This window comes from Protopterus annectens, chromosome 16.part0, assembly GCF_019279795.1.
Source record: "Protopterus annectens isolate FY-2018-M chromosome 16.part0, PAN1.0, whole genome shotgun sequence".
Lineage (NCBI taxonomy): Eukaryota > Metazoa > Chordata > Ceratodontiformes > Protopteridae > Protopterus > Protopterus annectens.
In genome coordinates, this window is record NC_056750.1 from 335,096,163 (window position 1) to 335,120,380 (window position 24,218).

The 24,218-nt window shown below is 41.1% G+C and overlaps 1 protein-coding gene across 1 annotated transcript in view; it reads right to left on the minus strand.

Annotated features, from left to right (window-relative positions):
- The window catches only part of MIGA2 (mitoguardin 2), a 1,296,375-nt gene that overhangs the window by 659,757 nt on the left and 612,400 nt on the right, over positions 1–24,218 (minus strand). The window contains exon 6 of the mRNA XM_044058371.1: positions 14,259–14,389. Within this exon, the coding sequence (XP_043914306.1) occupies positions 14,259–14,389 (131 nt within the window). The remainder of the gene's footprint in view (positions 1–14,258; positions 14,390–24,218) is intronic.

Below are 24,218 nucleotides of genomic sequence, written 5' to 3' on the forward strand. Positions count from 1 at the left end.
GAATAGAGAGAGTTCGTGGGGATCCAGATATTGTTTTAAAAGAATGTTTCGGTAACTACACATATATGAATGCAATCACTTTACAAGAGGGTCTTGACTGAGTTCAGGCAGTTTTTAAGACTCCTGGCTCTGACTAGAATTACTTTAATTTGGTCTGAATTAGAAGGCATAAATATGGATGCCTTTGACCTTCAAAAGTAATTATTGAAGTTAAGCAACTGAGGACCCTGGGGGCAGTACACACTAAAGGTCAAGAAAACTAACTGGTATAATGATTGCCCTTTTCTGTGGTTCTTGGCAATGCGAATATGAAACACCAATGGCAAAAAACACACCAGACTCTTCCAGTAGACCACAACTGAAATTAACGGACTGGAAACAGCACAGTTGAATAAACAAGTATAATTTCATTTCTAAGCACTTTTGCCTTCAGTAAAGGCATCATCAGAGATAAAAACAGAACACAGGACGCAAATCTGTTTAAATATACCTCTTAAAAGGTATTTAACCAATAAAAACCCTTTTCTAGAACAAGTGTTGCATCATTTAAAGTGACAGTACACACATACAAAGCACAAATACAAATGCATATAAAACTGACATAAAACTTAATACTGTGCTACTTGAAAGTGTACAAATACTTAAATACTTACTTTTAAAATGTAGTTAAGAGAATATACAGTGGATATAAAAAGTGCACACACCCGTGTTAAAATGCCAGGTTTTTGTGATACAAAAAATGAGACCACAATAAATCATTTCAAAACTTTTCCCACCTTTAATGTGACCTATAACCTGTATAATTCAATTGAAAAACAAATCTGTTACAGGAAAAAATATAAAAAAATAAAAAACGCACAATAAGCTGGTTGCACAAGTGTACATACCCTTAAACAAATACTTTGTTGAAGCATCTTTTGATGTAATTACAGCATTCAATCCTCTTGGGTAAGAATCTATCAGCATGGCTCATTTTGACTTGGCAATATTTGCCCACTCTTCATGGAAAAGTGCTCCAAATCTGTCAGATTGTGAGGGCATCTCTTGTGCACAGCCCTCTTCAGGTCACCCCACAAATTTTCTATTGGATTTAGGTCTGGGCTCTGGCTGGGCCATTCCAAAACTTTAATTTTCTTCTGGTGAAGCCATTCTTTTGTTGATTTGGATACATGCTTGGGGTCATAGTCAAGTTGAAAGGTGAAATTCCTCTTCATAATCAGCTTTCTAGCAGACGGCTGAAGGTTTTGGGCCAAAAGTGACTGGTATTTGGAACTGTTCATAATTCGCTCCACCTTGACAAAAACTCCAGTTCCAGCTGAAGAAAAGCATAATTCTGCCACCACCATGCTTCACCGTGGGGGTGGTGTTCTTTTGGTGATGAGAAATCATGTTTTTGTGCCAAACGTACCTTTTAGAATTGTGGCCAAAAAGTTCAACCTTGGTCTCATCAGATCATAACATATTTTCCCACATGCTTTTGGGAGACTATGTATTGTTTTGCAAGTTTTAGCCAGGCATGTATGTTTTTTCTGTGTAAAAAAAGGCTTCCGTCTTGCAACCCTTCCCCATAGCCCAGACATATGGAGAATACGGGAGATTGTTGTCACATGTAGTACACAACCAGTACTTGCCAGAAATTCCTGCAGCAACTTAGTGCTGCTGTAGGTCTCTTGGCAGCCTCCCTGACCAGTTTTTGTCTTGTCTTTTCATCAATTTTGGAGGAACGTTCAGTTCTTTGCAACATCACTGTTGTCCCATATTTTCTCCACTTTTTGATGACTGTCTTCACTGTGTTCCACGGTATATCCAATGCTGTGGAAATTATTTTGTACTCTTCTCCTGACTGATACCTTTCAACAATGAGATCCCTTTGATGCTTTGGAAGCTCTCTGCATACCATGGCTTTTGCTGTAGCAGGCAACTGAGTAAATATTAGGAAAATCCTACTAGGACAGCTGAACTTTATTGGGGTTAATCAGAGTCTCTTTAATTGATGGCAGATGTGTACCCAAGAAGACCGAATCCTGTAATTAAATCAAAAGGTGCTTCAACAAAGTGTTAGTTTAAGCGTGGGCACACATATGCAACCAGCTTATTGTACGTTCTTTATTTTTTATATTTTTTCCCCTAACAGATTTGTTTTCCAATTGAATTATATAGTTTATAGGTCACATTAAAGGTGGGAAAAGTTTTGAAATGATTTATTGTGGTCTCATTTTGTTTTTATCTCTGATGATGACTTTACCGAAGGCGAAAGAGCTTAGAAATTCAATTATACTTATTTATTCAGCTGTGCTGTTTCCAGTCCGTTCATTTCAGTTGTGGTCTGCTGGAGGAGTCTGGTGCGTTTCCTTTGCCACTGGGATTTCACTTTACATTGGACAACCTACAAGTGGTTACTAATGAGGATATGAAAACAAGCATCCTTCACTTTCAGTAGAACCAGCAATACTAGAAAAAGGCCTTGAAGGGTTAACATCCTGAACTTTGGAATTATAAGGAATCATGGGCATACATTTCCTTCCATTCTGGATACAAGAAACAGTCTGCATTTCCTTCTTTCTTTGATATTCTCCCTTTAGCTCCCGGATATAGCAGTTCCAGGGGTGGGTGGTGGGGTGGGGGTTTGGATACCTGGTTCCGTAAAATTAATGGTATGCCTCTGAAAATTGGAAGGCTTAGAAATTGTGGTTTGTAACCCTGTTGGAGAGTTGTTAGGATCTGCTTGTCCTGGATGATATTTTTTCAGATCTGCACAAAAAAGGTCTCCTAGCTGATCTGGATGAGATTAGGGAAAGACTTGGAGGGTAGGATGTGTTGGGTAAAAAATGTTTTTTTGGGGGGGGGGGGTGGCCAGGCTGAGTCATGGTCATTCCCTCTGACAGTCATAAACCCCGAGTGGTCCCCAGGCTTCTCCTTTGGTTTATTTTACCATTCTTCTCTAAACTTGCCCATTTTTCCTTTACCAGTATAACTGAACTCCTGCTTAAGGAATAAAGGCAAAGATTTGATGGGCTAATTTTCACTAATCTTCGCTACCTATGATTGAAAAAGCTGCATGACTGACTAAAAGACTGAAGGAGAAGGGGAAGACTATGTAAAGACACCTTCTGCAGGGGATCAAAAGAGGAAGCCCTTCTCTAAAATGGCACAGAAGAACACAAGTCTTCACACAGTCTAGCAGTGGCAGAGTCCTGAACTAGGAAAGTCTCCAAATAACATGACCCTGTTAAGTTACAGCCCTACAAGATTACAAAGCTTAAGCATCTCATGCTCCAGGTCATATCAGACATCCACTCTGCCTTGGTCTTCATTCTCTCCAGCACTGTTTTGCTGGTTGGTAAGCATGCAAGTCTGGTAGTTTAACACTGTGAAAACCTGGGCAGCAGAAGCGCACACTTCTACCCCATATCTGTTGAGTATTCTATTCTCAACGTCACTGGGAAATGGGTTCCTAGATGAAGCCAAAGAGGATTTATAGGTTCATAGGTAGGTACTAGGCTATCGGCCCAAGGGCCTACATAAGCCTACCCAACAAGGTTCCCTGGCTTACGCCACCCAAGAAAGTTATTTTCCTGTGCCACTGTCGAGCAGAGACACAGAAGTGATCCCCGGGATGTATTTCCTATTTCCCATCCACTCATCAAGATTTTTCTTCAAGAGTGCTAATGAAGAATTTTGCTTGACATAGATGGGTAACCTGTTCCAGAGTTTGGGAAGACTCTGGGACAGGGATCTATCCCTCCAGCATGCCCTGTTTATTGTGGTGACAAGGTTTTAGGTAACTAGAGAGTGTAGCTCGGAGGGACTAGGATTTCTTTAGGTGTAGCATGTCCAACAGCTCTGGGTTTGACATAGCTTTATATGTTAGGCAGAGATCACCTCTGCTTTCCTTGCAAGAATCTGGGGACAGCACTGCTGGATCAGCCCAAGTGTTCTTCTATAAGAAGTTATTAGAATCTTTCACCCTTTTAAAAACTGTCAGATTTCTGGGTGGGGTGGATGATGTTTTTTGGCTCCAAGAATGCTTACATGACCCCAAACTAAAAATCTTCTGGAGAAGAATCCGAGGATAATGTGTCCTCCATGTCAGAACTGACCCACATAATTCCATTCATCAGCATGAGTTTGGTATGTTCAAATCCTCCAAGGGATATTCCACCCTTCTTTTTTAAGAAGGGACCTCTGACTCCTTCCAATGCTGGCTGCTTAGACTTGAGGAAGAAAGTACAGTTGTGTACACTTACATAAATATAGATGTTCGAGTGTATTCACTGTTGCAGTCATCACATTTGGGTTATCTGCTTGCAGTAGCCCTCAGTCAGCCTGATTATCAAAGTCTTGGGTCCTGCGTCGGTTGCTGTCTCATCTTTTGTGACATCAGGTAGTCAGGGGTATAAAGCATGCAGCCGACACCATTACATCAGTTTTTCTTGCCCCAGATGTCAGGTGCCCCCCTAATGGGAAGCAATTAAATATATACATACAAGGATATACCTCCAACAAAAAAGCAAATACACCAAAAAGCTTTATATACAAAGATATACCTCCAATGAAAAAGCAAATACACCAAAAAGCTTTTAAGTATAGTAAAGGAGAAAAGAAGTATAGCCAAAAGAAGTCAGGGGGCTGGAGGGTGGGTAACCAGGACTGCAACAGTGAATACACTCGAACATTTACATTTATGGTAAGTGTACGCAACTGTACTATGTTATTCGTGTTTCACTGTTGCAGTCATCACATTTGGGTAGATTCCCAAAGCTAAGGATGGGAGGAGGAATTTAGATAGCATTAGGACCAGCTATAACGCCCAGCAAGACAGCAGTGGCAAAGCCAGCTCTGGATTTAGAGAAAATTGGCAAATGCTAATGCTTGATGAAAGTATGTACAGAACTCCAGGTAGCAGCTTCTAGGATGTCTCTGGTAGGGACACCTCTGAGAAAGGCTGTAGAGGTAGATGCAACCCTAGTTGAATGGGGTCTAATCCCCTGTGGGATAGGTTTTCCATGGTGCTTATAGCAGAAATGAATGCAATGGCCTATCCATTTAGAAATGGTTTGCTTTGAAATGGCCTTCCCCTCCGCCCCTGCAGCAAATGCAAACAGCAGCTGTTCAGATTTCTTGAGAGGTTTAGTCCTGTCCAAGTAAAATCTAAGTTGTCTGTGCACATCTAAGGAGTGCAGCATCTGTTCCCCTTTGTTCTGTGGGTTAGAAAAGAAGGTTGGCAAATGAATGGATTGAGTAAGAGCCACACTGGATACCACCTTGGGCATGAAGGAGGGATTGGTCCTGAGGGACACCCCTGTCCACATGAAAGATGATGAAAGGCTCCACTGCCATAAGGGCCTGTAATTCAGATACCCTTCTTGGTGAAGTGATTGTTAAAAGGAAAAGTGTCTTCCAAGAGGAATTTTAACTCTGCAGTTGCAGCTGGCTCAAAAGGAAGAAGAGTGAGTTTTTCCCAATACAAAGTTAAGGTCCCAGGCTGGAGGTGGTTCTCTCCTGGGTGGTCTTAAGTTTTTGGACCCTCTGAGGAACTGCTTGAGCAGTGGGTGAGAAAAGAGGGGTGGTTCTGTGTTGCAATGAGTGGAAATGGCTGAGGCGTGAATTCTGATGGAGGAAAATGAAAGGCCCTTGTGAAGCATCTCAGTTAAGTATTGAAGAATCTGAGGTAAATTGGGCGCTGCTGTGGCCATCTCTTGAGTTTGGTTCCAGGCACAGAATCTTTTCCATTTTTCAACATACAATGTTCTAGTACTAGGCCTCCTTGCCTCCAAAATGACATCCAACAGTTGTTTACTGAGGGATGGTAATGGAGAGATTAGGTAATTAGCCAGGCTGCCAGGTTCAGGGTTTGAAGCTGGGGGTGCAGAATCTGGCTCTCCTGCTGTGACAGCAGGGTAGGGGTCCGAGGCAGGTGCCATGGGGCTAGCTGTGACACACTGCACAAGAGGGGGTACACCAGTGTTGGCGTGGCCAGTCTGGTGCAATCAGTATCATCCTTGGTTTGTCCTGTTTAATCTTCAGCAGTACTTTGGAGAGGACAGGCAGAGGAGGAAACGCATAAACTGATTGATTTTTCCAGCTGAAGGACAGAGCATCTACTTTCCAAGCTTGTTTGTGGGGAGTCCTTGTGCAGAATTTGTCCAATTGGTAGTTCTGGCGAGAGGCAAACAGGTCTATATCTGGGCTCTCCTATTTGTTGATCAACATGTTGAAAGTCTTTGGTTCCAGTTTCCACTTGTGTGGGTCCATGAGACTTCTGCTTAATTCGTCTGCCAGTGTATTTAGTTTTCCTGGCAGGAATTGAGCCTGTAGATGCACTTGGTAGCTCAAGGCTGTGTTCAACGGAGCCATGGTTAGTCTGCAAACAGGGTAAGAATGGGTACCCCCCTGCTTGTTTAAGTACCACATAACAGTGGTGTTGTCCGTCTTTACCGTTAATTGTCTTCGAAGAATGTGGTCCTTGAAGGCTGTCAGAGCATTCTGTACAGCTAACATTTCTTTTTGATTGATATGCAGCTGCATTTGAGACTTGGGTTCCCATTTGCCCTGAATGCACTTCCCTGCCAGGTGAGCCCCCCATGCATAGTCTGATGTGTCTGTTAGGGTTTGGGTGGCAGGTGGTAGAATGAATGGTAGCCCCTTATTTTGGTGGCAGGCCTCTGCCCACCAAAGGAATTCTAACTGTAGGCAAGGTATGATAGGAATCATTGCTTTTAGATCCTGAGAATGCTGGCACCATAGGCTTTTTAGATACCATTTTAGTTTCCTCATATGCAGTCTTGCATATAGAATTAGTAGAATGCAGGAGGCCATGAACCCCAAGGCTTGCAGTATTTGCCTTGCAGATAGCATGGTTTTTGTGGGCACTAGTTTGAAGTAAGTTGCCAAATTAATTTTTTTCTCTGGCGTGAGCAAAGCCATCTGGGAAGTTGTGTTCAAGCTTGCTCCCAGGAATATAATTTGTTGACAGGGTACCAGATGTGAATTATTTTCGTTTATGGTGTACCCCAGACAAGTTAACACCTTTTGCACAAATGCCAGATGATTCAGAAATATGTCCTGGCTTTCTGCCTGAATTAGACAATCGTCCAGGTATGGGTATATTTGAATATTTCTTTGCCTGCAAAATGCAATAACTGGAGCTAGGCACTTTGTAAATACCCTGGGCGCAGTAGATAAGCCAAAGGGCAGTGCAGAGAACTGATTGTGCATGTATCTTCTGCAAGATTTCCTGACTGGGATGTGCAGGTAGGCTTCCTTTAAATCCAGTGTTGCCAACCAGGCATCCTTGCCTAGCATAGGAAGTAACTGGTGAAGAGTTAGCATCTTAAATTTTGAAATCACCAAAAAGATGTTTATGGTAGAAAGGTCCAGGATAGGATGCCATGAGTTGTTTTTCCTGGGTACCAGGAAAAGTCTTGAGTAGAAACCTTGTCTCTTTTCCTCTTCTGGTACAGTTTGAATAGCCTTTATGCTTAAGAGACAGAGTACTTGCTTTTGAGCCTCTACCCACTGATTTGGGGGTAGATCTGGCCAACTGTTTGGGGTTGGTAACGTGTGGAAGTGAAATCTGTATCCTTGGAAACTATATTTCAAACTCATTTGTCCTGGGTAATGAGTTCCCAGTTTTTTGCCTGTGGAGCAATCTTTCCCTCTAAAGAGGCAGTCAGTTGAGAAGTGCTTGGAAGTTTTAAAATTAAGTCATTGAGACAGTTTACCATAGGTGGGGAGTCTTACTACTCCCTGATTTAAAAGTGGAAACCCCCCCACCGCTTACTCCTGTGTGTACCCTGGGACTGAAGCCTGTGTGTTCTGCTGGTTCTGGGTTTGGACTGAGAAGGCCTGGAAGAGGCAGGAAAGGAACAATTCTTAGAGGGCCAATGCCTACTAAATCTTGTAGGCTGTACTTGTGGGAAATCGTTAACAGTTTGCATAGATTTAGATTTTTCTTCCATCTTTTTAAGAACTACTTCTGCTTTGTAGCCAAACAGGTGTTCCTGATTTAAGGGAGCATCCAGCAATTTTGCTTTAACATGATCTGGCAATGATTGCTCCTTAAGCTAAGCATGCCTTCTAAGTACAGACCCAGTGACAGCAGCCCTGCAAGATGCCTCTAGAGAATCAAAACCACATTGCAAAGTATGTTGTCCAACCTTTTCAGCAGAATGCATTAAATCCTGTAAATCCTTGTTTTCAGCACAATCAGGAATCAACATAATTTTCTGTTTAAGCAATCTAATAATATGCTGCTGATACTTTAATATATTAAACTGGCAATTTAAGGCCCTAATGGCCAAGGTTGCAGAAGTATATACCTTCTTACCCCATCTATCCAGTGCCCCGGAGTCTCTATCAGAAGGGGTAGGATTTTTGGCAGTAGTAGCCTTAATGCCCTTGGGTCCCTGTGAAATGGTCTCAGGAGCTGCAGCAGGATTCTTAAAAGGGAACTTGTGAGAGTCAGGAACCCTGTAACATCTATCATGTTTTCTGGGAGCAGGAGGTAGAGAGTCAGGGGCTAAGCTAGATTCCGAAAAGGCATCATCTGCAATGTCTAGTACAGGAAGGATAGCTAAAGGCCTGTGCTGGGGCAGGAGTAAGAAATACCTAAGCCTCTTTTTAGAATCAGAGTAATCCTGGCTTTCCCAACGAAAATGCTCCCAAAGAGTATGCAAGGTTTCACCAAAAGAAAAATCCTCTTGGGGGGGGGGGGCAGAGGGAATAGAATCCTTTGCATCAGAATCCTCATAAGCAGATAATGGTAAATCCTGGTCATCAGAAGAAACAGAAATTTCAGAATCCTGGTCAGAAGTATCATATGCAAATTCAGTCCTAGGTCTCTTAGAGGGGGAAGGTTGGCTTCCCCGGATTAAAGTAATAAAGTCTTCAGCCATACTTATTTGTTTTTTCGGTACAGAGGCCTGACCATGTGGTCTGGGCGTCTGTTTTCTAGGCATGGTTCAAGTTTTAGGCCTTGAAGAAGAAGATGGTGTCGGTCTAATATGCAAGTTAGTAGGCCTGAATACACGCTCAGAAGTGGGTGCCTGCACAGTGGCTCCGGACACATCCAAGGTAGAAACATCCGTAGGTTCCACAGTTGAAGAATCTTGCTGCATACCGGACTCCGAATGGGTCTCAGCAGAGGCCTGCGAATCTGAAGTGGTGGGTATCAGGGGATGCGAAAGCACCTCACTGAGTACCGGTGAACTGTTGACTGGCTTAGGAGAAGCGTCGTCGGCAGCTTTGGACCTAGGCGGCCTGTCTCTGTCTTTATCTTTGCATTTTTTCGGAATGTCAGTAGTCGGATGGCTTACCAAAGAAATATCTGGATAACTGAACTGAGTACCAAAATATTTAGACGCAAAAATATACAGACAATGAATATTTCGTTGTTTAAATAAGGCACAAAACCGACAGCAAGGTATGTCGTGGTCAGGGCCTAGGCAAGGAATACAGAACAAAAGAAAATCTTTATGAGGTATTTGCTTTCCACAAGATATACAATTATTGATGTTTACCGACATCAGTTTAGAGCATGAAAAAGTTTCCCCAATGGGGTACTTAGCTTTAGTTGAAGACTTCGGTTCTGAAACTCAAAAATTAAAATTTCAGGAGTCGGCCAACCGGCACTTGTGAACTTCTTCTGCTTCGTGCACCCCACGGCAAGAAAGACTGATTCAATGGCGTCGGCTGTATGCTTTATACCCCTGAGTACTTAACATCACGGAAAATGAGACAGCAACCGACGCAGGACCCAAGACTTTGATAATCAGGCTGACTGAGGGCTACTACAAGCAGATAACCAAAATATGAAGACTGCAACAGTGAAACACGAAGAACATCACAAAGTCCTGAACCAGCTGGAACAGTTGCTACAAAGAAGCCTGTGAAATGAAAAGGGTTGAGGATCTGTTTGACCTAGGCCATTGCAAGATAGCAGGCATTAGATTTGGTCTTCAGTGATTCCAGATGAACTACTCTGGAGGGCATGAACATGAACTTGCAACCATAATCTTCATTCTGTCCCTGGGAACCTCCTCAAACTACACTGAGGAGATTTTGCCCTCATACTTGGAAGCAACGTGAGCCTCCACACTCGGGCCCTAAGGTGAGGTCTTGAGATCAGCATGTCTTTGGTCCAGGGTGAAATATGTAAAGAGTGGAGGCCTGCAGAGATGATGGAAGCTGTGTAAAACTCTCAGTGTGTTTATAACCACCAGACTAAAGGAAACAGATGGCATCCAATGCACTGTCCTGGGTTTCCTGATCCATGACACTTACTGAAGTTCTTTTGTTTTACAGGCAGGCTCCAGAAGGCCTTGTGAGATGTTGTAGTTGTGGGGAACAACATGTGCATCTTCTTTTGCATCACAAACTCCAGACCATTCTGTTCATGTTTCAGAAGTTTAGATCCCTGGACTGGGTGTTCCCAGTACTACTAGACATGAATGTGGAGTAGTTCCATAAGTACTGGGCCTAGGTACATCTTATAAGCCAGGCAGAGGGCACCTCTTAGCAGTCTGTATGAGAGAGTATAGTTACAGGGCTTTGAGGGGGTTCATGCAGGACATTTCCTTTAGACCCACTATTCCTTTAATAAGAAACCTCTGTGGGCGCTCTCATTATTGCAAATGTCTGGAGAGGTACATACTATTGGGGACACTGTACTCAAGAATGGGCCTAAAGAGGGCTGAATAAACTGGGACAATGGCATCTCTGGACTTACAAGCTATCCCTCTACATATAAGCTGCACAATATAGAAGGACTTCCTAACAACTGTGGAGACATATTAGTTGAATGCTACGCACCCAGTCTTTGCAAGTTCCCAAACCCATAACTACTGGTTCTACTCTTACAAGTTTATCATCAATGTGATAGTTAACCAAAGCAGTCAGTTTTCCAAAGAAAACAATATATTTTTGGCACTTAGCTATAGTCCATAACTCTGACACCAGTTATTTGGTGTGGGACAAGCCCTCTTGTAGCAAGATTGCCAAGTTTATAGTTAATGGATTCATTTAATCTTTTGGGGATTCGATGGCAGCACCCATTTTAAAGTCATCCACAAACTTGGTCAACCACAGACCCTTGATGTTTGCTTTGACTTCACAGAAATGCATGCCTAATAGGAATGGCCCCAGCATGGAGCCCCATGGGACCTCATGTCTTTTTGTGGAGGTGGCTTACCCTATCCTAACTTCCTGTGCCCTACCTGTGAGTCACTGTGCAATGCAGTGGGTGACACAGGAGTTTATTCCTAATTTAGCAAGCTTTTTTTTTTTCAAAACAGGTTTATTGTTTTAACATATAAGAGAAATATTATAACAATTTTATACAAGTAATTAAAAATAGGTATTATTATAATATTCAACAAAACAACTAAAGTATTTACAAAGACATCCACTACAATCAGATCAATTAATTAAACTAAAATACCATGCTATTGAAATTAAAATTTTTTTAACAAATTTTGTAAATTATCCCATACAATAAAATAAGATGTTTTTCTATTTGTTCTAGTCCTAATTGTGTTTATTTCCATATGGCACACTATATTCATAACATTTTTAAATTCATTGAACGAAGGAGGTGTATCTGAAATCCAATTTCTAGTTATTATTTTCCTAGCCACTGCTAGAATAGACCATAACAAGGGAAGCTTAACCTATTTAACACTTTGAGGTACAGGTGTGTTGAATAATATAAGAGATTTAGAAATAATGAAATTATCTGTAAAAAGAGCCTGCAAAAATTCATTAATTGACTTCCAGTATTCTTTCAATTTTATACAGTCATAAAACATATGAGCCCAGTCAGCATTAATTTCTACATTACATCTCTTACATAGATTATCTTTATTATTTATTTCATTCATCATCAAAGGTGTATAAAAAGATCTATGTAAAAATTTCCATGTATAAAGTCTCCAGACAATGGAAGACGCAGTTCTATAAGCAGATTCCAATATATATTGTTTATCTTGTTGATTTGGTGGGTCCCCATTAATAGAAGTGAAATAATTCCAGTATGAATCTACACTGTAAAAAGTTTCTTGTCTGATAACTTTATGTATGTATGAAAGTTTACCTTTATCAGAAACTTTATGTTGTAAATTTAATATCAAGTAATCAATCAGTGTTGGAATAGATTCTTTAACAGTTATAGACATTAAATCTATTTTATATTTAGCAAGCTTTTTAACAACGTCCGAGTAGAGTATTGTGTCAAAGGCTTTAGCCAGGTCAGAGTAGGATGTGTATACCATCTTCCCTTCATCCACTGCTTTCATAGCTTTTTTGAAAAACTCCACTAAGCTGAGTAGGCATGAATGCCTCTGATGAAACTAGATTGGGATGGGTCCAGTGCTTGGAGGTTTCCTGTGTCTTCTTTACTCATTATTTCTATGATAAGCTTTTCCATAGCTTTATATATGAGGTTGATCAGACTTACTTTTCGGTAATTGCCTGGGTTGGTAGATGGTCCTCCCTTGTGCAATATATAACTGCTGCTGTCCTCCATTCACTTGATACAAAGCCAGTTTGGAGGTGGAGGGAACAGGTTTCTCTCAGGTTTCTGGGTGTGCTGGAGGGTGTTTTCTGGCTCCAAGAATGCATATGGGCATAGAAATATCATGCTTCATGCTACACAGGATGCATCCTAGGATGCCACCAGGACCCATAGATGCCACATTTTTTACTTTTGAGAGCACAACCAGGACTTGGACCTGCATAACATCTGGAGGTGTGTGGATTTCTGACATGTCTTCTGACATTACTGGAACTGAAAGCAGAAAAAAATTCAAGTTGAACGTAGTCAGTAGTTTGCTATATCCACAGCTTCAGTAGAGGTAATATCTACAATCAGCTCAACACATTGCCATCTATTGTCCTAGAGATTGCAGAGATAGCTGAAGAAGACCTCATGATGATCTTTGGCCTGGGTGGCTATTTCTTTCTCAAATTTGGCCTTGGTAGTTTTAATTAGGTTCCTAAGCAGTTTGCTTAATCTAATGATCAGACTTCTGTTCTGTTCTGTTGGTGTCACATTTCTTATTCTTGGCCATAATTTTTTCCCTGTTATTAAACCTTGTTTATGCTGTGATTCTACAACAGTGGTTTGCTTCTAGGGTTTGCTCTGGGCTTGTTTCTTCTGGGTACAGCTACTTCTATGCAGCTGCATACATATTGATATAAATTAGTGGCATATATTTCCACAAAAACGGTACAAGCTTTCCAGGTTTAGGGGATTTTAAACTAGCCAGAGTTTAACTTAGAATTATGAAGTTTGCCTTGCATAAGTCTGCTACAGTACCAGGGTCCAGGGAGGTTTCAGGTTTGAATTTTATTTCGAGGGAGATGGCTTTGTGCTCAGATCCGATGAGTAAGGATGTTACACTAAGGATGGAGAACAATTCACCCATTTCAGAGAGGACAAGGTCAACAATTTTATTTCTCCTCATGGGTACTTTGACAAGTTGTTCCACAGCATTTGTACTGACAAAGTCTTAGAATCTCTGAGCTTGCACAGTAGTGATGGTATACATTTCCCAGTTTATGGCTGTATAATTGAAGTCACCTAGGAATATGGTACTGGGTTTAATGCTAAGTGACTCTAGTTTAAGTATGCAATATGACATTCCTGTATCATACAGGGGGGGGGGGGTTCTGTAGCTCACCAGAATATGGTAAAGGATTTTGCCAATGGTTGGACATGAAGAATCTGAAGGGTATCATGATGTTAGGAAGCAGTGATTCAAGAGACAGATTCTGCTTGCAGCAAGACTTAGACTGGAAATTACAGCATACTTAAAAATGAAGGCGGGGGGGGGGACAAGGAAAGGGAAAACTATGTATGTGGAGATGGTGATATAGAAAATACAATATCTGTGCATTTTGCAACAGTTACCAATGTGGTCAGACAGGATGGTTTCAACATTCTTGCTCTTTTTGTAGCATCTAGGCACACTTGTTCCTTTTGCCCAAAAGGAGAAAAAGTAACAAAACAATTTTAACTTGATGAAGCAGACAGAAAAAAGCCACACAGAAGACAAACTTAAGTACATCTACATAGTACCAAACATTCTCAGCAGGTTTTACTTGACAAAACAGTAAATAAGTTGTTTTGATGCAGTTTGGTGCTAAGGTTTCAGTCTACAATATTCAGCGTCAGTTATTAAATTGCCATGGGAGGCCATAGATTTTGTTACCTCCAAAAATGTTAATTGTAAGCGGCAAGTAAAAGGGCACTTACTTACCTCAGAGGGACAAACTGGGGCTCTGTGTAGGACTACACTGCTCTGTGTTGCCTGCGTCTCAGAGTCACGCCTCTGTCGAATGCTAAGTGCTTGCTCCCATTTATGCAAAGCCTCTTCGAACAGCTCCATTCCTATCCACAAGAAATACATTTTCAAACAGACATTGTACAAAAAAAAGTTTCTCCATTTTACCAACAGGCCTTGATCAAATTACAAATGTCAATATTCGTTACAGTACGACTTCAGACATTATGAAGATGCAGCAACATATATAAAAGAATATTTTTGCAGTCTTCCATAGCAAGTAATATCAAACTAGCTCATAGAGCTGCAAACTGAAGTGTTCATCATTAATCCTACATAAGAAACTTCAAAAGTCACAAATTGTATATGCCACTCAGACAAAAACTGAATGAAAGGATTTTCTGGCAAACACAGCTCAGTGGGTTACACGGGAGTTGCTTATGAGCTACAGCTTACTCATCACAGCTAAATTCTCATCGCCTTCACTTCCAAACTCTTATCAGTGTCTGAGGTGCAGATTTTTAAATCCCTTTAACAAAATATAATTTAAGACACAGACACACACATATATTAGTAGAAAACAAGCCCTATTAACATTTGTGATTTGTACACAACACGTTTACTTTCTAATAATTATTCAGTCCATCATTAAATTGCTCAACTCCTGCCCTCCCTTAAACCTCAAATCTCCTTGTGAACATTCTGCAAGTATTTATTTCCAAGTAATTTGTTCCTTCCCTTTTCTAAGCATCCCACCCTTAGCTCATTTATCTCCTTTACAACAAGCAGCACTTCAATTACAGTTGGCTTTGATTTTGGATTTCCATTTTCTAGTAATTTCTTTTTGGCAGCTAACAGCATTAAACTTGATAATACCTTACAATATATAGGCAATTCAGATCCTGTATACCAGCTCAAAAGAATATTTTCCTTATTTACAATCATTTGTTCCTCCAACATTTTTGACAGTACTCTGTATGGGATTTTTAAAATCTGCCAACTCATTAATTACACTCCCAAAAAATGTTTCCAGTTTCTTTTCCTGTTTCCATCACATCTCCAGCATTTGATATCTATCCGAAGAAAAAAATTTCTAGAGTTTGCATGGAGAATAAAAAAACTATGCAAACACTTCCAAGGAAAAATACTCAGTTTTATAGACTTTGTTGCATATTTGGGAGCCATACAAATGTTCCATTGTTCCTTTGTAAAACTTCTTTCCAGCCTCTCTTTTCAATATTTTCTAACCTCCTGACCAGTTCTTACAGTTATCAACAAATATTGTATATGCCCTATAAACCATACAATTTTTAACAGCAGCTTCTGTTCTGGACTTAACTAAAAACTCTATCATAACTAGTATTTCACTTACACTCCCCTATCCCTTTCTCTTGGTTAACATTCTCATATCAATCCCTGGTAGGGAATTCAATCTAACTAGCAGTCCAAATTTCTACTTGGCCTCGTCCCACTCGATTATCTTTACCCCTTTAGTTATTTGCTCCCAATACATTCATTCTTTTGACACTTTTCTCTAGTAAATTTCAGCCTCCCTCAATTATTTTTATATCCCTACTTCAAGACATCCTTATTAGAAAAATATTTTTCCACTCCCTTGTTGGCTTACTTCTTAAGATACTTTCTGCAACATTATGAACATAGCACCCTGTACAGTTATTTTCCTCAAAGATCTGCACCCAAAATGCTACTTGCTCTTTGTTTCTCAAACTCCCCCCTTGTTTCATTATCATCTCTTCTCACTTTGATTTATAACCTTCTGCTTGAGTTATGCATATGATCCTTAAATGCGTTGCTGTTCAGTATTCATTCAAACCAAGCAATCCTAAACCACCTTGTCTCTGTGAGGAGGATCAACTTAATCTCATTAAACTCCCAGCCTCTTCTCCCCCTAAATTAATTTCTTCAACTCTATTATTGTCCACATCTTTTCATCTAGTTGACAAAAATATGCATGACCTGCATATAAAACTAAAGAATCTAAAAATATTTTCATTGCCTACATTTTACTATTCATAATCAAGAGCTTGCAATTTATCAGTTTTTGCATTCTTTTTAGTCTCTTCCCACATATCCTTAGTTGTCATAAAAGAAACCTTTTTAATCAATACACTTAAATACTTCACCTTATTATGACCCTATAAATATAGCTATTGTTGAACCAGTTCACATATGGATACATAATTGATTGCTATAGCTTTTGTTTTATCTTCATTAATTTTATATCCCAAAAAGATATGAAATTGTCTCAAAACATTCCACAACAATAAAATGTCCTTTTCTGGATTTACCAAGTACAAAATAATACCATCTGCAAATAAAACTAACTTTTCTTGATTACCATCTGCAAATAAAGCTAACTTTTCTTGGTTACCATATCAGTTGTATCCTTGAAATTGCGAGTCCTGTTATTATTTTTGTCAATGACAAAACAGGAAAGAAGGCACACAGCATTTGACAGAGACATGACTCCGAGACAGAGGCAACACAGAGTAGTGTAGTCCTATACAGAATCCCAGTTTGTCCCTCTGAGGTAAGTACCCTTTTACTAGTTGAAGGAACCTGCCACCTTAACTCTTGCCTCTAACCCTGCATATATCCTCCTAATTAACCCTATTATTCTATCAGGTAATACAAACACTTCCATTGCTGTACTCAAAATCCTAGTTGGCTCTTTTGAATGTTTTCTCTACATATAGACCCCACCAACATCAGCAGTACTTTCTTAAATTCTGCTTCACTCTGGATTACCACTGTTTTATTAATGGCAAATGTTTGCCTCCCCTCCACAAAACAATGATCCATAGATATATTAATTATGGCAGCATCTTTGCCATTCTCTTAGCCAGTACAGAGAAACACTTCATAATCATGATTTAAAACTGAAATGGGTCTATGTGAAGCTGGGTCTGACAGTTCTAAAGTATCCACTGCCTAGAATCAGGTGTGGCTACAACTTGTCTACTAGCACAACTATATTTATAACACTGGAAGCAGCAGCTTGCTTTAGGGAGTGAAGTCAGATCAGTGAAAAAAGTTACGGACAGAAAAACTGAGCAACCAAAAGAACATTATTTGGAACAGAGCTTGCATTAATACCCCTTTGGGTGGTATAATCACTGCTTTTTACCCAAGATGCTGGTGCTTCCCCATTTTAAAATAGTGTTAAACAAAACCTTCCACATCTTTATCACTTTCCTCCCCTCTTAATTTCCAAACTTCCAGGAGTACATCATCAGTTCCTAGAGATGTCTTTGTTGAATAATCATCACCATTTTTATCTCCTCTTTTCTTATTGTAGCTATTAATTGTTGAGCATCATCTGCCTCTACCCCTGGCATAAATAAGCCTTCCATAAATATTTCCATTTGTGCTTTTTCTTGGTTTCCACATTCACCTGCTTTATACAAATGTTCATAAAAAATCATAAATATTCCTAATACCTCAACAAGCTCTCAGGATAGTTTTCTTGTCATAGGTTCCCTAAATTTGGCAATAAACCTTTCTAGTGCCAAAGTTGCTGTGCTAAAGCTTTTATACTCTGGAGTTATCAAAAACAGATGTTTAACAGCAACTTTTCTAAACTCATGACTATTACCCAAATGCTCCCTTATTTTCCCTTTGGCACTCTGCAGATGCTCCTCCTCTTGTTCTGTCAAATTCCCCTTATTCTGCAATAATTTAATCATTCACTATTCCTCTCAATAATTTCTATTGCTTCTCTCCCATATTTTTTCTGTTTTATTTCTATCCTATTTTTTCAATTCCTTTTTTCAGGTTATCCCACCCACTAACTATTCCTTCTGAAGAGATTCCTATCTTTCTTAATAACTCTGACATAACTTCCAATACCCATTCCTGCAACGCATGCATTTCATCATGACAAAGCCTTTGTGTCACCACCAACAGACGGTCTCAACAGAGTTAAAAATAAACTTGAAATTATCTTAATGGCTCCATGAATTACGTACAATAGAAACGTAAAACATATGGAAGGCATAACGTGGCAGCAGTTAGCACCACTACTTCATGTTACTTGGTTCTCCAGCTCAGTTCTTGATTGGGGAATCTTTTGTGTGGAATCTGCATATCCTTTCTTTGTCCACATGAGGAAGTGCTGAGGCCATCTGCTTCTTTCTAAATCACGAAGACATGACATGAAATGGTGATCCTCCAAACTGCCTATAAGGGTGTATACCATGTGTGCATCAATGTGTACATGCACCTTGCAACAAAAATGGCATTCTGCTTAGTAATAGTTTTTCTGCCTTGCATCCACTGAATGCCTGGAGTGATTCTGGTTCTCCCATGACAATGAAAAGGATTAAATGGTAAACAGAGAACAAATGAAGAATATTAGGTGGTTTAAATCTAGAATGAAAGAAAAGGTAGAATAAAATGAGGATAAATATAACTTTCTGATCGTTTCTTGGATATGTTTTTAAGTTAGACTACATCTCTATAACCTTAAATAAGAAAAATCTTCTGACAATACATAGCACAAACAGCAGACCCTAAATAGTAAACACTAGGCCATGGTGAGGTTTATTAGAATCTACTTTTCCTGAAGAAGCAGTCTTATAACTAAAACGTTTAATAAAAGGTACATAAAAAGACTAATTTTTACAATCACAATTTTCAGGAACAGATTTATTTCAGGAGCCAATTTTTTCTGAAATGGCTCATACGGAGTGAGCTTTTAAAGTTGAAAAGCATGGTATGTCAACTTTTTTGACTCAAAATGTCAAAATTATGAAAATGAAATGCAGTTGATTAATCAATAGGACCAGCACTACCTAGAACCAGGTGTGGCTACAACTACTCTAGTACCACAAAGTACAGTTTTGTACCTACCATAAATGTAGATGTTCGAGTGTACACCCTGCTGCAGTCATCACACTTGGGTTATCCTGCCGTCAGGCGGTCCCGCAGTCAGCCGGAATTCCAAAATCTTGGTCCGGCGTCGGTTGCTGTCGCTTCTTCCCTGACGTCAGTGCGCCAGGGGTATATATAATGCATCCGACGCCATTTTTTTCAGTTTTTCTTGCCCCAGATGTCAGGTGCCCCCAAAAAGGTGGTCAGTAATTAGTACCAAATTGAGTTAATTTTGCACAAACACAAAATCCCTCCAGCTATAAGCAAATACATCAGGAAGGTATTGTAGAGATTTAGCCAGTTAGATCAGAGGGGATGGAGGGAGGGTAACCTGGACTGCAGCAGGGTGTACACTCGAACATCTACATTTATTGTAGGTACAAAACTGTACTATGTTCATCGTGTTACCCTGCTGCAGTCATCACACTTGGGTAGAATCCCAAAGCTAAGGATGGGTGGAGGAGTCAGAGAGGGTTAGTGGAGGCTAGAAGGCCCTGCAGAACTGCAGTGGCGAAGCCCGCCCTAGTCTTAGAGTAAAGTGGTAAGTGATAGTGTTTGGTAAAGGTGTGTACTGAACTCCAAGTTGCAGCTTCCAAAATCTCCTTGGTTGTAACCCCCCTGAGGAAGGCTGTAGATGTAGCTGTTGCCCTGGTAGGGTGGGGCCTAATAGTAGCAGGAACTGGTTTTTCATGATGGGTATAGCAGAAACGAATGCAATGTCCTATCCATTTGGAAATGGTTTGTTTTGATATAGCCTTCCCTTGTGAAGCTGTAGCATAGGATACAAAGAGCTGGTCAGATTTTCTGAAAGCCTTAGTTTTATCCAAGTAGTAACGAAGTTGCCTGTGAATGTCCAAGGAATGCAGGAGTCTCTCTCCTTTGTTCTGTGGATTAGGGAAGAAGGTGGGTAAGTGGATGGTTTGATTTAAAGCCACACTAGAAACCATCTTAGGCATGAAGGAAGGATTAGTTCATAGAGAAACTCTGTCTTGATGGAAAATGAGGAAAGGTTCCACTGCCATTAGTGCCTGCAGCTCTGATACTCTTCTAGCTGAAGTTATTGCTAGCAGCAGGGCAGTTTTCCATGATAGGAACTGTAGTTCTGCAAAGAAAGCTGGTTCAAAGGGAGGTAGCGTAAGTTTTTCCAGAACAAAATTGAGGTCCTATGTTGGTGTAGGTGCTCTCCTGGGGGGCCTAATGTTTTTTGCCCCTCTGAGGAACTGCCTTAGTAGTGGATGCGAAAACAAGGGTGGATCCGTGTTGTAGTGGGCTGAAATAGCTGAAGCATGGATTTTAATGGAAGAAAAAGAAAGACCTTTGTGCAACATCTCAGTTAGATACTGTAGAATGTGAGGCATGTGAGGCTGAATTATGTTTTGGCCCTTAGCTTGGTTCCAGGCACAAAACCTTTTCCATTTGTCCGAATAAGCCTTCCTGGTGCTTGGCCTCCTAGCTTCCAGAATAACATCCATAACTGCTTGGGAAAGAGGAGCTGGCTGGGTGCTTAGGTGATTTGCCATGCAGCCAGATTTAGGGTTTTGAACTGGCTGTGAAGAATCTGATTGTTTTGCTGTGTGAGCAAATGGGTAACTTGTGGTAAAATCCAAGGTGGGCCCTGGGCCATATTCCTTAATAGCGGGTACCAGTGCTGGCGTGGCCAGTCTGGGGCTATGTGTATCAGTCGTGGTCTCTCCTTTCTGACTTTCAGAAGAACCTTTGTGAGCAGAGGCAATGGAGGGAAGGCATATACTGTCAGGTTTTTCCAAATGAATGAGAGTGCGTCCACTTTCCAAGCTTGATGGTGAAATGTCCTTGTACAAAATTTTGTTAGTTGATAGTTTTGAGGACTGGCAAACAGGTCTATGTCTGGAAGGCCCCATTTTTGAGTTATCATTGCAAATACTTGTGGATCCAGTTTCCACTCGTGGGGATCCATGATGTTTCTGCTGAGGTCGTCTGCCAATGTGTTCTTCTTTCCTGGCAGGAATTGTGCTTGTAACTGAACTTGGTAAGCCAGAGCTGTGTTCCACAAGGTAATTGCTTGCCTGCATAGAGGGTAGGAGTGTGTACCCCCTTGTTTGTTTATGTACCACATGACTGTGGTGTTGTCCGTCTTTATTGTAAGTTGTCCTGGATGTAATAGACTCTTGAAGGCTGTCATAGCATTCTGTACAGCTAGCACCTCTTTTTGATTGATGTGCAGATTCCTTTAATCTACAGTCCATACGCCTTGAACGCACTGTCCTGCCATATGTGCCCCCCAGGCGTAGTCTGATGCATCTGTTGTCATAGTTTGCCTGGCTGGGGGCAAGGTGAAAGGCTGACCCTTGTTGAGGTGACATGCCTGTGACCACCATAGAAACTCCTGTTGTAGGCAGGGAATGAGAGATATCATTGTAGCTGTGTTGAGACCATACGCTTTTTAGGTACCACTGCAATTTCCTCATATGCAGCTTTGCAAATGGTATTAGTAGAATGCAAGATGCCATGAAGCCCAAGGCCTGCAGAATTTTTCTTGCAGTTAGTTGGGTCTTTGTTGCCATTGTTTTGAAATATTGAGTCAGTTGTAGTTGTTTGTCTGGCGTCAGATAAGCCTTCTGGGCCGTTGTATTCAAGCTGGCACACAGGAATGTCATATTTTGTGAGGGTACTAGTTTTGACTTCTTTTCGTTTACTGTGTACCCCAGGCAACTTAGGAGATATTTTATAAAAGCCAGATGTTGTAAGAGAATATCCTTGCTTTCTGCTTGGATGAGGCAATCGTCCAGGTATGGGTATATTTGAATTCCTCTTTGTCTGCAGTATGCAATTACTGGTGCCAGGCATTTTGTGAAGACTCTGGGCGCAGTAGATAAGCCAAAGGGCAGTGCAGAGAATTGGTAATGGGTTGAACCTGCAATGAAATGGAGGTATCTTCTGCAACTTTGTCTGATAGGGACATGCAGGTATGCCTCCATGAGGTCCAACGTTACTAGCCATGGTTCCTTGCCCAACATGGGAAGAAGCTGCTGTAGTGTTAGCATCTTGAATTTGGGTACTTGTAAGAAGGTGTTTAGAATTGAAAGGTCCAGAATTGGTCTCCAGACATTGTCCTTTCTGGGCACTAGAAAGAGTCTTGAGTAAAATCCTTGACCTTGCTCTCATGTAGGTACCAGTTGAATGGCTCTCATGTCCATCAGAGCTGTAATTTGTTTTTGTGCCTCTGCCCATTAATTTTGTGGCAGGTTTGGCATTCCTCTTTTCATTGGCAAGGTGTGAAAATGGAATCTGTATCCTCGTGAAATTATGTCTAGGACCCATTTGTCCTTTGTGACAATGTGCCAGTTGTCTGAAAAAAGTGCGAGTTTTCCTCCCAAGGGGGCTGCCAAGAGAGTGTTGCTTGGCCAGATGAGGTGCAAGTCATTGAGTTTGCCTTCTGGTAGATTGGGACTTGTCTTCTCCTCCCTTCTGTGTTGCAGTGCCCCATTGGCAAGGTTTGTACTGGGCTTGTGGTTGTCCTTTCCCTCTTGGATGTCTGTATTTACCCCTCTGTGGTCTGTCAGTAGCTGGAAAGGACCAATTTTTTGTTGGCCAATTTCTGCTGAAGCGAGGGGGCTGTACCTGTAGAAAATCTTTGACTGTCTGCATAGATTTTGCCTTCTCCTCCATTTTCTTTAAGACTTCTTCTGCTTTAACTCCAAAAAGAACATCCTGCTGTAAGGGAGCATCTAGAAGCTTTGCTTTAACATGATCAGGCAGAGTTTGTTCCTTTAACCAAGCATGCCTACGTATAACAGACCCAGTAACAGCTGCTCTGCAGGAAGCCTCCAAAGAATCAAACCCACATTGTAAAGTATATTTACCCACCTGTTCAGTTGCATGCAACAGATCCTGCATTTCTTTTAATTCAGACTGTTGAGGGAGAGTGCTCATTCTTTGTTTTAACCGAGAGATAAGAAATTGCTGATACTTTAGCATGTGAAATTGGCAATTTAGTGCCCTCATAGCTAGAGTGTCTGAGGTGTAAACCTTTTTCCCCCACCTGTCTAGTGCTCTGGAGTCCCTTTCAGGGGGTACAGGATTTTTAGCCATAGAAGTCTTAGCCCCTTTGGGACCCTGGGAGATGGTCTCTGGATCAGCAACAGGGCTTTTATAAAGAAATTTGTGGGAATCAGGCACTCTATAGTATCTGTCAGGTTTGGCCGGAGCAGGAGGTAGAGAGTATGGGTTCAAACTGGATTCTAAGTAAACATCATCCACAATGTCTAAAACTGGTGGGATGGCAAGTGGTCTGTGCGGGGGGAGTAAAAGAAACTCTCTGAGCCTTTTCTTAGAGTCAGAGTAGTCCTGACCTTCCCAGTGAAAATGTTCCCTCATAGTGTGTAAAGTTTCCCCAAAGGAGTAGTCTTCAGGAGGAGAAGTTGAGGGAATGGAATCCTCAGCATCAGAATCTTCATAAGGGGAGAAGGAGTAATCTTGGTCCTTAGAGGAGCCTGAAGAAATGGACACTTGTTCAGAGGATGCATAATCTTCCTCTTGTTTAGGCCTTTTGTCAGGAGGGGGCTGGGAACCCCTGATTAAAGAGATCAAATCTTCAGCCATTTTGAGCATCTGTTTCTTAGGCATGGGGTCTTGAACAGGGGACTGAAGTGCAGTCCTTTTAGGTTTAATAGGAGTCTTCGTCTTAGGATACGTTTTAATGGTGAGTGTCGTCGGTCTGAAGATGCCTTCAGAAACCAAAGGTGTTTCTGCAGCACCGACATCTTTTTCAGCAGTGTCGTCGGTAGGGGCTGAAAAAAATGGCTGCGTCGGCCTGGTACATTCCGCCAAAAGTTCCGAAGTGGTCTCGGGTTCCAGATCTGCGGTAGTCAGGGGCTGTGTCGGAGCCTCACAGAAGGCCGGAGAACCGGAGACCGGACCAGCCGAGACCTCGGAATCTGGCTTGGGCCTGGGCTGCCTGTCCTTATCCTTGTGTTTTTTGTGCACGCCGGTAGTCGGTTGCTCCGATGGCATAGTGTAGTTAAATTCTCTACCAAAGTAGTGTCATGCGAAATCAAAGCGTCT